This window comes from Motacilla alba, chromosome 1, assembly GCF_015832195.1.
Source record: "Motacilla alba alba isolate MOTALB_02 chromosome 1, Motacilla_alba_V1.0_pri, whole genome shotgun sequence".
Lineage (NCBI taxonomy): Eukaryota > Metazoa > Chordata > Aves > Passeriformes > Motacillidae > Motacilla > Motacilla alba.
This window is the reverse complement of record NC_052016.1, coordinates 106,407,872-106,421,815: the sequence shown is the minus strand read 5'-3', so window position 1 is coordinate 106,421,815 and position 13,944 is coordinate 106,407,872. Positions and strand designations below refer to the sequence as shown.

The following is a 13,944-nucleotide window of genomic DNA, read 5'->3' as shown; positions in this document are numbered from 1 at the left end:
TGTAGACTTCACTGCTACAGACAAAAACTTTTAAAATGTTTGAGCAGAGGAGAAGTGTTCTCTTGAGGAAAACATCTTTAATGATGCAGGAGAAACATCTGCCAGAATTAATAAAGGTATAAATTAAAAGATTCATTTTAAATATAAAGACAAGGACAGACTTTCTTTCTTTCTTCTTGAAGGGTGTTATTCAGTTAAAGTGGGAAATTACATCTTTATAGGATGTCTTCCATATTCAATAGACAAAGAAAGTGAAAACAATTTAACAGAGAAGTCATAGCTTTTCTCCCTTTTCTCATTTTTTGCTAAGTTAGCATTCTAGGAGGGGCAGCACATCCCTCCAAGGAGCTAACCTTGGGAATTCATTGAGAAATCTCAGTAGATTTTTTAAACTATTTTCTCTGTTTCCTCAAGATAAATTAATTTCTCTGTTCTACTTGCAGTTCCTAGAGATGAGACTTGAAGACTTACAGGCAAAATTAATTTGAACAACTGATACTTGTATTGATTATGCTATGAGTCATGCAGTTAATATATTATTTTGTGGAGAGGTCTTGCTTTGTTGGTAGTGCAGCACTGTTCAGCATGACTTTTCTCAGAACATGCCTTGTAATGATCACTTGTTGGAGAAAAACAACACAGCACAATTCCTGCCATCCAGTGGTACTCACCAGCACAATCAAATCCACTTCCCCGGTATCCCTGTTTACATTTGCACTGGAAGGATCCTTGGGTGTTGAGGCACTCTGCATGGAGGTTGCAGCTGTGTGTATTTGTCACACATTCATTTACATCTGAGGGAAGATATAAATGCTTCAGTGAAAACTCTGTTGAAACCCAAGGCTTCTGACAGCCTTTTTGTGCCACGCATCTCTTTCCAGGTACTGAAAGCACTAATGTTAGACCAAGCCAGAGCAGTGACCATCAGAGGCAGAAGGATTCACCCTAGGAGAGAATGCTGGGTGTCAGCTCCAAACACGCAGATGCTGGCGTATGCATCCATGGAAAACATCCATGCCAGTAAACACAGGGTGAATGCAGTGATTTTCTGGCTGAGGACAGGATTCAAACTACAGGCTGCACACTCTTTTATTAACAAAATGCACAAAGCACCAAGAGAATGGGTGGCAGCAATTAAAAGAGAGCTCACCAAAACATTCTCATTCTTTCATTCACCGTAGAAAGAATGCAGTGGAAAGTAACTCTGAGCTTGCAAAGATGTCAAGATCTTTAAGCTACCTCTCGCATTCCAGCATATTTATGATGCTGCATGAAAAAAAGTTGCAATAAGGGAAATTCAGTAGAAAATACTACATTCAACTCACAGCAAAATGTACAGACACAAGAGTATTTGATTTTACTCTGTTACAAAGATGTTTTTGATTTATGCCACATAAAGGAGTCTTGTTGGTGCACAAATGTTTGTACAACTCACATTTTATCCAGATTGCATAATTTTTAGCAGCTGACAGGTCCTCTTATAATGTAAGTCAGCAAACAAACAAGTAGCAGGAAGACTGACTCAAAAGTCTGGTGTGTCTGAAAGTGAGATTTAGGTTTGCAAATAAAATCCTCACTACTGAGACCATTCCAATTTTTCTCCCGTGCACACATATTGTATGGGAAAAGAAATATTTTTTTCCACTTGAAGTCTCTCAGGGTTTGCAGACATGAAATGCAAGCCTAAGTCTCCAAACCTGCCTTATGATCTTCCTCCCACTCCTCACTTCCCATATCAATTAAATATAAACAAATCCCAATAATTCTTTTTTTTTATGCACCTGTAGTAGTTCCAACACTTCCAGGCCTTTGTGTAGCCAACAGCTTGAACAACAGTCCTGCAGAACCTGCTGCAGTAACTTATATTTTGCTGATCTTCCAGCATTCAGTCAATGGATTGAAACAGGAGTTAAGAGTGTTTTGACATTTGTTTTAACACCTGAGCATGTCAAGATAACTTTTTGCCTGTATTTATTTTTGTTAGGGAGAAACTTGGTCATGCAACATAAACCTGAAAAGTAATTGAAACCTACTATTTTGATTCTTTTTTTTTCCCCCTCCAGTTCTGTTCAAACCATCCAAATAACTGTTTTTACAGTCATGAAGGCACTTCACATTCCTCAATAATGACATGAAAAAAGAAAAAAAATATAATGACACTGCTTATTCATCACAGTTTGAAACCAAGACAACAAAAAATGGTTCTTTAACTAAACCTTCACCAGAAGTAGCCAACTTACAGTTGCCAACTTACAATCTCTTGCACATCTTGACTTGGCACCATGAGGCAATTAAATTGTAAGTGCCAGTGATTTGGTTTTACGTAAGGCTACAGAAAAAAAAAACAAAAAACAAAGAAAAATTCAAAGTCCCATCAAGAATATTCTTAGTGTGACATCTTCTACCCATTTCTGAGGCAGCATCCCCAGGACAGGACAACTTGTGTGGGGCAACCACAGGGAAGATGTGCTCTGTGGGAGCAAGAAGAATGAAGAAGGGACATGCATGGACAGGCTCTTACCTGCGCAGCTGTAGCGGCCGCTGGTGTATTTCAGTTCATAACCCAGCTGACACTTGCAGTAGAAGCTTCCAAATGTGTTGACGCATCTGCGGTTGTACGAGCAGACAGCTTTGCCAGTGGAGCATTCATCAATGTCTACAGCAGGAGAAGGGATGCTGGTCAGATCCATAAGAAGGTAAAATGGAAAAAAACTCACTGGGGTTTGCATGAGAATGATTTGTTCTTGGCTGTAACAAATAAACTTAATAAATAAATCTTATAATTTCGCATTTGGTGATGGCTTTTGCATGTGTTCCTATCAGTGAAGCAGTAAAATGTGAACTAACTTTATGGAAGAACACAGTACCAAGTATTATAAGCAATGCTTTCTTCATCACAGGAAACTCACAGGAAATGTTGAGGCTTCTAGAGAAAAATGGAGAAGTTTGTATTGTGAGTCACCACAATAAAAGAAAGCCCCATCCAAACAAAATGCCCAAGTCCTATAATACATTATGTCAGCAGGGCAGCTTCCTGCATGTAAAGCACAGTAATCAATGACCTCATACCAAGAGGGACAAACCAAATCTGTTGATGACTCTAAATCATGTCAAAACATTGAATTATTTACTGGGGATGAGAGTTATCCAAAAAATTACATGGCCAATAGTTCAAGAAAAATTATTTTTAAAAAATATATTAAAACTTTACATCACACTGAGAGTAACAAGAAGCATTATTTAAGCCAGTGAGGAGGGTTAACTACTTCCTAACCTTTCCCCAGAATCTTATGGCTTCGGGGATCATGCAGAAAAGAAGCTGAGTGAGCTCTCTAACCATACCAATGCATGTCCTTCCATTTGGTCCCAGCTGAAGGCCACCTGATGGACAGAGACACTGCACCTGGCCTTTGACTTCTTCACATCCATACTGGCAATTCACCATGGCACATGTCCTAGAACCTGAAAACAGTATTTAAAATAACAAGAAGAGCAAAATTCTAGGCAGGAATCACACAATTTAAGTTAGATATGGATAAACACAGATATTAATCAGAACAGCAAAAATCCATTCATTATAAAGAAAGCTGTTTATAAATTAGCATATAAAATTCAGGAGTCCATGAGATATTTTCTACCAACAAAACTCTGTCACCAAAAAACTAGAATCTTCCCCAGGTCTGAAAAATCAGGTTGGCTAAAAAAGCAGAATGCTTTCCATTTCATGCTGGCTTAAAGACAAAGAAGATACATAGAAATACATATTTTCATAAGTTTAGATAAGCCTTAGATCATACAGCAAATGTTTGCAAGAACAGTTTTCACCAACTCTTGAAAGCATATTAACACAGATGAAATAAATCAGTTATGGAGCACAGAAAGGTAAAGCAAGAAAGAGTGGCATGAAATTCAGCACAGTAAAATGTTATCTGTATTGGTGCTTTGCTTGAATACATTGTCATCCTTATTCAACAGATGAACTGGCAGGATTATACACTGAGAGCCTACTGAGGCTGTTCTTCATCTGAAGCAACACTATCAAAGACTTTTACTTCTATCAGGACCAAAACACCTCTGAAGACCAAAATATAAGTATGACCTAGTTTACTTCACCCAGGAACCACCAAATAGGAAGCCTCTTTCAGCTGTGACAGTACCAGAGAGCAGGGGCAGAGACCCTATCCTAAATAAACTAAATCCATTCATCACAAGAAGAAAATTTTCTGGGATTAGATGTGATTAAATGATCTTGGTGTGCCTGTACCATCAGCTCTATTACTTACTTGCACATGTGCCATCTGGCATGAGCATGTACCCGTTGAGACAATAGCACTTGTAGCTGCCATGTGTGTTCATACATCTGTGCTCACAGGGTCGTGGCTTCAGTCCACATTCATTCAGATCTGCAGAAGTCATTGGAACTGAGTGAGTGCTGGGCTTTTAATCATATATTCATGCATATAGATGGATAATATTGCCTAATGTGTGGAGTTCCCCAGAGTGAAATTGTCTGGGTGGAAAATAAGCCAGCCCCTTGCAAGATGAGAGTTTAGCAGACCATCTGGCTGGAAGACTGCTAGTAAAACCAACATACACAGACCTCTACACTTGAAAAATTAATACAAAGTCTGGCCACATCTGGCAGCTTGTTAGGAAGAAGTGGAGGGGTGGAGAGAATTGTAGCTAATCTTTTTTTGGGAGTTTTTTTAATGGATTATTTCTGGTTCTAGCACTCCAGTTGACCTCTGTATTAGAAAGGCAAAAACATGAGATTAAGAATAGCAAAACAGCTTGAGATAAAGTGAAACAAAGATTTTTACTTTAATTTTTCTGAGCTACACACTGGCACCAAGGTTATCAGTAGCAGAAATGAAATACAATTTATGATAATAATTATGTGACTTTAAAAGGATCTCAAAAATCTCAAAATCCTGAGAATCAAACATGCTAAATCCTTCTCAAAATCCAGGATTTAAAGACTTTTCAGAAGCAAAATAATTTTCAAATTCCCAACATCTATCCTTCACAGAGAGAAAATGAGAATTCTAAAACATTTATTAGTGTGGTATAGGGTGAGCAGTGCTGACAATGATATTTTGCCTATGACAAGGGGACAACATCTGTGTTTTTTACTTCCATGAGCAGACACGTCTACCTCTTGTAGTGATTAATAAATAGATATTAAATAGCCTATTAAAATAAATAGCCTATTCAATATGTGTTTGACAGGACACATGACTGATAACATAATTTCAGTAAAGATGCAGCTCTCCAGGCAAGCCCTGAGCTTGTGCAACTCCATTTCCAATGGGAGAAGCATCTGTTCTTGTGTCACACTCTGCAGACCACAGGAGCAAAACCTCCAGGCCATTCAAAGCATAAACTTTGTGGAGGTGCACAAGTGCTTGTGACAGCTCAGTCCAGGGAAGAGAGAGGTTTGAATTCTATTATTCTCACAGGGTCTGTTTGGAAAAGGACAACCTGTCTGCTTGCAAATCATACTGGATTTTTGTGCTGCTGTGACTCCACTGAATAACCAAGACCCTCTTAACAAAGCAACTACAGAGCAAACTGGAGAACAAAAGTTATTCCACTTACACCATACATTTTCAAAAGTGCTTATCTATTCCTATCTCTCACAATGCACAGATAGCATACCAGCTTACCAGCTCTGAAAAAGAACCTATGGAGATAAGGCTAATTTAGCTCAGACTTGGTGGCAGACTAATACAGTCCCCTTATCTCTGTTATTTTAGTTAGCTCATGTTGAGCTGGCTCAGCGGGACATTCTGCTGTAAGGACAGACCAAGGCTACATCTGCCAGTAAATTAGAAGTGGATAATAACACTCCTGGCTGATGGACCATGACCAGCTATACTGCTGAAACAAACAGCTCTTGGACACTTCTGGCCTGTACCAGCCACCACTCCACTGAAAAAATCCTGCTCCTGCTTCAGAAGGCAGAAAAGCCCAGGAGCTGACAGGGAGTCTGTGCAGTGCTTCCTCCAAGCCTCCGTCTCAGAACCTGCTGAAGTGCACAGAACTGATCAGGTGGAGAGCATGTCAATGCACATGGAGTTGCTGCACAGAAAGCACCTAAAAGCTGAGGGCTTCTCTGTTGCCTTTTAGCAACATTTCAGCTGCCAAATAATTTTTGAGGTTAAACTTCTGCATTTAGAGGCTGAAGTTGTAAGTGGTACTTCTATATCTGTTACATATAAGCACAGCTGCTGTTTCCCTTTCCTCTCTAGTGGCGCTGAGGAGTTAACTTCTTTCCCTGTGAGAAACAGCAAAATATGGATCTTACCAAAATACTTAATAGCACATCTTTAGGGCATGTTGTTTGAAAGCTACTGTGTAACAAATGGGCTGGTTTTGCTATAAAAAAATGTGTGTTTAGCGTGTCCATGCAATGTTTTCAAGCAAAGTCTGCAGGAACTTAGGAAGGTAGCAAGGACAGACCTAGTAATTTTGTGACCTTTATGTCATGTTTCCATCATAGCACCTACAGTTCACTCATTTGCCTCTCCATGCACAGTGATCTGCTCCTTTCATCTGATCCAAGACAGGGGTCTCATATTTTGGAACAGGAAAAAAAATAAGCTGAGTTCTTACCAATGTGTTAACTGAAATATTTCCATGTCAAATTCCAAATTTATGGGGGAAAATGGTGCATTTAAAGTTTCTGAAAATGCAAGTCTAAGGAGTCCCAATGGTGGTTCTCAGAAATGCCATCAGCATATACAAACAGCCCAGGCAGATTGATGAATTACATGTCTACCATATAATTGCAAGTCTTTCTGACTAGAAGACTGACTTAAAAAGAAACATGGGCTGCTAGTAAAGAAAATAAATGGTTTCTGTAATTGGCTTCCATCTTTTCTGATATCTTCCTCTATAATCTCTCCATGCCTTAATCCTCTGACTATAAACATGAGTGTCCCCTTGTCATCAGCCCATAGGAAATAAACAATATAGGTTCAAACTTTTGTCTGCTGAAGGAGGCTTAGAGCTTGTCTGGGATGCTGGAGATGCAAAAGTCTTAAATTCTTAAGTTCTTCTACATAAACAAGTAAACATCCTGGTTTACTGCTCTGGAAGATGACAAAACCCATAGTACACGATAAGGAAACAGAAAACCAACAGTCTCCTTTCTGGAGCATATGCACAAACCTTGATTACAGGTTTTCCCTGTAAATCCAGGGAAACATTTGCATTTGTTTGGTCCCATGCACTCGCCATACTTGCAACCATGTCCACAGGTAGCTGATGGAGTCAGGCAGAGAAAGGAGAGAGAAAAAAAAGTTATAAATATTTTATTTGAGAACTTTTGCCCTGCTTAGTTGCCTTAAAGGTTTTGCACAAGTTCAACATCTTGCACAACTCTTCCTCTAGTATGAGCACAGCAACTACTGATTAACACTTTATTTGGGCGTGATAATAGTGGCACTAACATTAATTACAAGAATTTGTTTTTTTCCAGGTTTGTAAAGACAAAAGATCTGTCCCTATTTTTTTTTTTTCTGCAATGGTTACAAGCCACATTTATTTTTGCCCTTGCCTTTTTCCTTTTTTTAGGAAGCCTATGTGAGAAGCAGCTGGCCAGCAGCTTGAATTGCTATGCTTGGCATCTGGAGCAGGAAAGAGGCAACAGCACTCTCCTAGAGCCAAAGAAGACACATAATCCTCTGGCAGTTTACAGTCTTGGATCTTCTCAGTTACAGCTGAGGAAGGTGTCTATCCCATGGTGGAACATCCAGAGCACATCTGTCATCAGGCAACTGTCCTCAGCACACATCCCAGTGAGTATATTTGCATCATGTTTACAATAGTTTGAGGGGGCTACATTTAACCTGGATGCATTAAAAAGCAACTCTAAGTCCTCTGGATCATCAATTAGAAATTAAATGCTGACTTTTATAAGCCTTAAGGCTCCTGAAACCCCTTTAATTGTCAGCATGGGGGTTATTTAGGAAGAGCAAACCAAACATGCATTTATATCAGGACTACCTCTGAGGAAACAGTGAAAGAGTGTGCACCAGGATGTGAATCTCGATTCCTTATGTAGTAAAGCTGATTTGCAAACTATAGGAAAGTTTACTTACCATATAGTAAAATTAATATTAAAATTAATTTTTCTGAATTCAAGTATCTTCCCTACATTAACAGATACATTCAGATAGTTAATACTGAAGGTACTAACTCTGCAGACTGAGGCATTTTTCTACACTTCTTCCAGCCCTGAATGCAGTGTGGCACATTGCAAGACCAGCTTATTCCTCTGGGATCCAAAGCATCCCTGCTTGGGATGTTCTCCTGTGGGAGGGACACATTTCTCTTCTTTAACTGAGACTGTAAAAGACCAGCTTACAGTGTTAGCACTGCAGCAGAGAAAAACACCACATCTGGATTTACAATGCAGAATTACATTATAGGTGGCTTAAAGTGATTTGCCAAAGAACAGTCTTCAAATTTTATAAAAACCTATTGCTTTAAAACAAGACAACCTACTCCACTGGCTGATCAAAAGTTACATTTGCCAGTTATCTCTGCAGGTATGAATTTGCATCAAAACTAAGTGCAATTAGGCAATGCAAGAAATACTACAATAATCCCTTTTTCTTTTTTTTTTTAATGGCATACTATATATAGAGAGCAGAGATATTTTAGCATCTTTCCCTTTTAGCATATGGATTTTCAGCAATGAATAATCTTAAGCCTCTATGGAAATTCACTAGATATAAAGGGCCAAACTCTCTGGGACAACAAGTGCAACATCTGAAAAAGATCTAAAACATAGATTTAATGATTTGTTGTATTTCGCCCAAGTACAATTGGAGAGAGAGAGATTCCACACTGCATTCTCCTTGGGAAATGTAGACCTTTCACAAATCAGAAGTGTCCTAAGAGTCATTGTCTCTTCATTGAGCAAACGGCCCACAGAGCAGAATGCTGGCTGGCTACCCAAGCTCAAGTCACGGGTTTTTTAAATATTTTTAGAAAGTTAAAATCCTCTGGTTCTCAGAGGCTGTGTAATCTGAAGATAAAGGATACCAACTGATGTGAAATCATTTTAGGAGTCCTTATACAGCATTAGAAAACACTGCATTTATGGCACGTACTCAACAGCTGTAACAGTATAGCCACTGGCCAGGGCTCTGCAGGAGGTTAGAACAGATGGTGCCTTCTGGATCTAAGAATTTCTGAACGTGCAAGTTATGGTTTGGTGTCATTTACCCAAAGCTCTGCTTTTTTTGAGGAGATGTCTCTCAAACATGTTTTATTTACCCTCTCACAGATTTGGAGATTTCACTCCTCAGGAGTTTTCCTTCTGTAACTTGTGGCAGACATGTAAAAAACCTCCTTCTTAGTACCAAGTATGCAGCAGCAGAGAGGAAACAAGCAGAAAGTTAATGTTACCTTCGCAGCGGCCCTTGTTCTTTCTCCAGCCAGGACAGCAATCCAGCCTGGAGCCGTAGTGACACACCCCGGGCTGGCTCACAGCCCCCAGCTGCCCACGAGCTCTTGAGCTGTGTAAGGAAGGACAAACACTAGCTCCAGCAGGAAAATGTCTAGTCCATTCCTCTGCATGCCCCTTTGTACAATTCTCTTATGTTTTATCCCGTCAGCCATTTTCATGTCCCCAAACCTAGAGCAGTGCTCCTAGACAGGAATGCAGGCTTCCATTTGATCAGAGAAACTGAGATGATGGGAATGTTTCACCTGCAATAAATTAACTGTGCAAGGTAAACTAATGAGAAACATGGAAAGGCAAAAACTACAGCCAGCTCCCTTGCTAGAATGAGTCATCTCAATACCAGTGAAGTCAATAGGGCTGCCTCAGTTTGTGTCACATGAACAACTGGATCGAATACATGACGCCATAACTGACAGCACTATTGCCTTGGTTGATGAAAGACTGATTCCACAGAAAAGCCTGTTGAGAACATCAGTCAGCCCCATAAATGCTAGTGACTTGCAGCTCATAGCCACTGCATACATGCAAAATTGATTGCATAAGTGCTGACAGTCGCAAGTATTCTGGTTGCATGAGACTCCCTGACCATACAAATTAATGTTAATTTCACCTGCCAATAAGCCCAGGGGGTTCAAAGTCATTGTGCAGACCAACAGCTGCAAGAGTTGGAAAACTTGCCATATAAATTGCCAAAATTATAAATCTGATGGAAATTCACGACTGTGTAAATCTTCTAGACCTCCTCTGTGCTTCTATGAGTGCTGTGGCTTTAGTTCTCTTCTCCCTCTGCTTGCTGTTACTTAAGTTGTCCACGACATGCCTGTCCCCTTTATGACATTCTTTACTTTATCCAAAATCCTCTGTCCCCATTGCTTTATCCAAATCATAATTTAAAATGAATTTTCTTCAGAGAGTCCAAAGTGTTGGTTTTGACCCAGAAAATTTCTGGGAGAGCTTTGCAGTAACTGATTTCAGGTCCTGAGGGGGGACAATACACTGCAACAGAAACCTTACAGTTGGATAAAAATGGTGGAAAAGTCATCAGGCATGAACTTTTGCATGTTTTAGTTTGAGGCACAAAAAAGGTAATATTTTATCACATTACAGGAGTGCTTTGCATGTATCCTCCTGCGCTCATCTGTAATGGTTGCACTCCCATCAAAGCAGTACCTGCAAACATCACTGAGGCAAACTAGTAGAACAAATATATGCATACACTTCAAAGACATGAGAGGTTACTCCAGAGTTTTCTTTAGTAGCTGAACCATTGGAACTAGAAGGGAGTTCAGAGGCAATTCATGAGTTCATGTATCTGAGATACTCTAAACAAAGAGATGGGCTTCATGTCACCTGGCAAGTAAAAAGGCTTCAGTGCTGGAATAAATTGTTCTGAAGCCACCCAAGCTTTGCCATCAACAGTGATGCAGTTTACAGGAGTACATGTACTTGTGCATGAACATCTTCAGACAGGTGAAAAAGTTGTTGAACAGGTCCTACTCCTCTGTGTCTGTGACAAATCAGCACTCTGCCTCTGCATCCTATAGACAATAAAATAAACTTTTTCCATTTTGTTGTCCACATGCTGCTGCCTTACATCACTTGCAAGTATACAAGCTAAAGAACATATGTTCTGTTTTCAGACTAGAATGTGGCCTTGAATTCACCTGGATTGTAAATGTACCTTCTGCTTGCATCCCAGAAAATCCCTTTGAATGCATCTGGATAGTGCTATGACTCCCCTGGAAGGTTAAAATGCCTAAAGCCTGGAGGAAGAAGGATCTCGTTCCTTTCCAAAATGTGCTCATTTTCACAGGGAAAATGGATTCAGTAATGGTTTATTTAATAATTTATAAAAAAAAATTTATTGTAAATCATACAATATCTCTCAAGATTTCAGAACAAACTTTCCTTAAATCTGGGAAATGTTCCATAAAGCTGCAAATTAAATTAACATAGTTGAACTCTATAGACATTGCCCTGGACAAGGTCAAAAGAGTTGTTGTGACTTCCACAAGAAGCATCAAGATAAAACTTCCCTTTGGCAGAAGAAAAGATCAACTAGATCCCAAAATCTGGGAGGAAAACCAGTTTGCCAAGTTAGTCCCTCTCACCCATGAAGAATCAACACCCATCAGCCATTTCTATCAGCAGTTCAGCATTTAAACAAAAAAAATTAGAAAGAGGCGATTCTTTCAGGCAGGCAGACCCTTTCTGGGAGAATGCCACATGGACCTTCCTGGATATAGGGGAAGAAGTAATGTAGATTGGAGGCACAGGGAAATTCTGATCCCTCCTTGTCTGATATTCCGGTAGGATTTCAGAGGAACTGCCTAAAGTACCTGAATGACATGGCTGGACTTATAACAGTCTGCTCAGTGTGCAAAAAATTCCTGGCATTGAAGAATCTGCAACCAAAAAATGTGACCAAAAAAGAAAGGCAAGAGAATGCACACTGTGCCGGTCAGAGCACAGCACAGTGGAAGAGTGCTGCCTGAAGAACTCTGTCCTCTGAGAGGCAGCACTGGTGCTAAAGGCAGCAAGTGGCTGCTTAGCAGTCCAAGGTGCCCAGGGAGGAGAGAAGTAATTGATTTATGTGGCTGTGGTATTGCTGACAGCACTATGAGACATTTAGCAAAGAACAGTGAGGATAAATAGTAACCACAACCACCCAGGACCGCCTGAGTTGAGGAGACTGAAATAAAGAGCTGGCTGCATTAGCTGCCAGAAGATTGCTGTGAGCCCCTAGGACCATTTTAAACTAAGTGGGACTAAGTCACACTGTTGCTGTAACCTGTATTGCTGTTATGGTTTAGGAATGGTATTCCCCAAATCAGTTCCCCCACCAACTCTCTCCACAACCACACGCCACCCTCTCTTACTCCCCCAGTCTCCCCTCACCCTTCCCCTTGCAGCAGGATGGAGATGAGATTTGGAGGCACAATAGGCAAAGATGGCAGGCTGAGGTAAGAACAATTTACTGGAAACAGCAATGAGATAAGGAAATTAGTGGTAACAGCAACAATACTAATGACAGAAGGTAGAAGAAAAGAAACATTTCACACAAAAATACCCCAATAATAGACCGGGCAGGCCCCCCTCACCACATTTTGTTGACTGGAAGGAACCCCTTCTTCCTGGAAGACAGTCCTTTTCCCTCGCCCTCGACAATGGTGTGAGGTGGTATAGAATAACAAATGTGCTTCCTCTAAGACATAAGAGCAGGTCTGGAGTTCATGAACTTCCAGTTCCCGAGGAGCTGACCACTCAACAGCCTTGCATGTGCTGGAACAGCACACTGCCACTTGTTGATGACAAATGTTTCCATTCACAGATCTAATACTAAAGAAATAAACCACAAAACATCTTGAAGGCTTCACATGCAGTTGCTGCGAATTCTCCCTTTACGAGCTATTCCCTTGCTGAGGCGCTTCTGCTTCTGGAGAACTGGGAGAGGGAACACTGGAATGGCTTGGTCTGGAGTAAGTGGTTTTATTGATCCTCTCTCGAAATCTCATTCTGCTTCCAAAACATACCTGCCTCCATAGAACCCAACATCCGTGGGCTGCCGGTGGAGGGCTGTTCATGCCGGCAGACCAAGAACTGGGGGTACTCACGCATTTCCACAGGTGGTGCAGCTATTCCCCCATTGGGACCGCAGTTTAAGGTGCCGCTTTTCCCAGAGCACGCGTCCCCAGCTCCGCTGCGAGTAGCAGAGGGGAGCGGCTCGCACGAACCGGGCGGGCGCCGTTCAGCCCCGCGGCCCCGGGAGCGCCCGACACCCGCGGGGCCCCGGGGAGCAGCGGCACCCAGCCCCGGACCCGCCGGCAGCGGGGCTGCCGTGCCCGGGCCGCCCCCGCCCGCTGCCCCCGGTCCCCGCTCACCTGCCCGCGGCGGCCAGCCCGGCGGCGAGCAGCGCGGCGAGCAGGGCGCTCCCGGGCGCCGGCACCATCGCCCGGGCACGGGCGGCAGGCGGCCCGGCCGCGACCCCGGCGCTGTCTGTCTGTCCCTCAGGCGGTCCGGCCGTCCCTCGGCGGCGCGGCGGCAGCGCCGGAGCGCGGGCGGGCGGCGGGACGGGGCCGTATAACCGGGCGGGGCGGGGCGGACCCGCCTGGAGCCGGGGCGGGCAGAGACCGCGGCCGAGAGGGGCGGGTGGTCCCGGCCGGAGCAGGGCAGGCTGCCCCGGAGCCGGCCACCGAGCCGCGGGGATGCTCCCCCGGGGAAAGCCGTGTCCCTCCGGCGGGCCGTACGAGCCCCGGTACGAGCCCCGGTACGAGCCCCGGCCCGGCCTGGGACCGGCCGCTGGTGATGTACCAGGGCCACAGCCGGCGTGTCCGCGGGCTCTGCCTCAGCAGGCGCCCGTGGCAGAGCTGCGATGGGTTTCCATCACCTGAAAATGCATTTGCACCGAAAGCTTTCCAAGCTTTGCCCTGCAGTACCATCCCTGAACAAACTTTGTCCAAGCTGCT

General features: G+C 42.6%; 1 protein-coding gene across 2 annotated transcripts in view; it reads right to left on the bottom strand.

Annotated features, from left to right (window-relative positions):
* Nucleotides 1-13,519, bottom strand: part of EGFL6 (EGF like domain multiple 6) — a 31,789-nt gene extending 18,270 nt beyond the window's left edge. For both annotated transcript variants that reach the window (XM_038139059.1, XM_038139068.1), the window contains exons 1-7: nucleotides 13,360-13,519; nucleotides 9,421-9,530; nucleotides 7,174-7,266; nucleotides 4,284-4,403; nucleotides 3,343-3,462; nucleotides 2,522-2,656; nucleotides 672-794 (exon numbers count right to left, since the gene is read on the bottom strand). In XM_038139059.1, coding sequence (XP_037994987.1) covers nucleotides 672-794; nucleotides 2,522-2,656; nucleotides 3,343-3,462; nucleotides 4,284-4,403; nucleotides 7,174-7,266; nucleotides 9,421-9,530; nucleotides 13,360-13,427 — 769 coding nt within the window. In that variant the 5' untranslated portion in view covers nucleotides 13,428-13,519. The remainder of the gene's footprint in view (nucleotides 1-671; nucleotides 795-2,521; nucleotides 2,657-3,342; nucleotides 3,463-4,283; nucleotides 4,404-7,173; nucleotides 7,267-9,420; nucleotides 9,531-13,359) is intronic.
* Nucleotides 13,520-13,944: the final 425 nt, after the last annotated feature.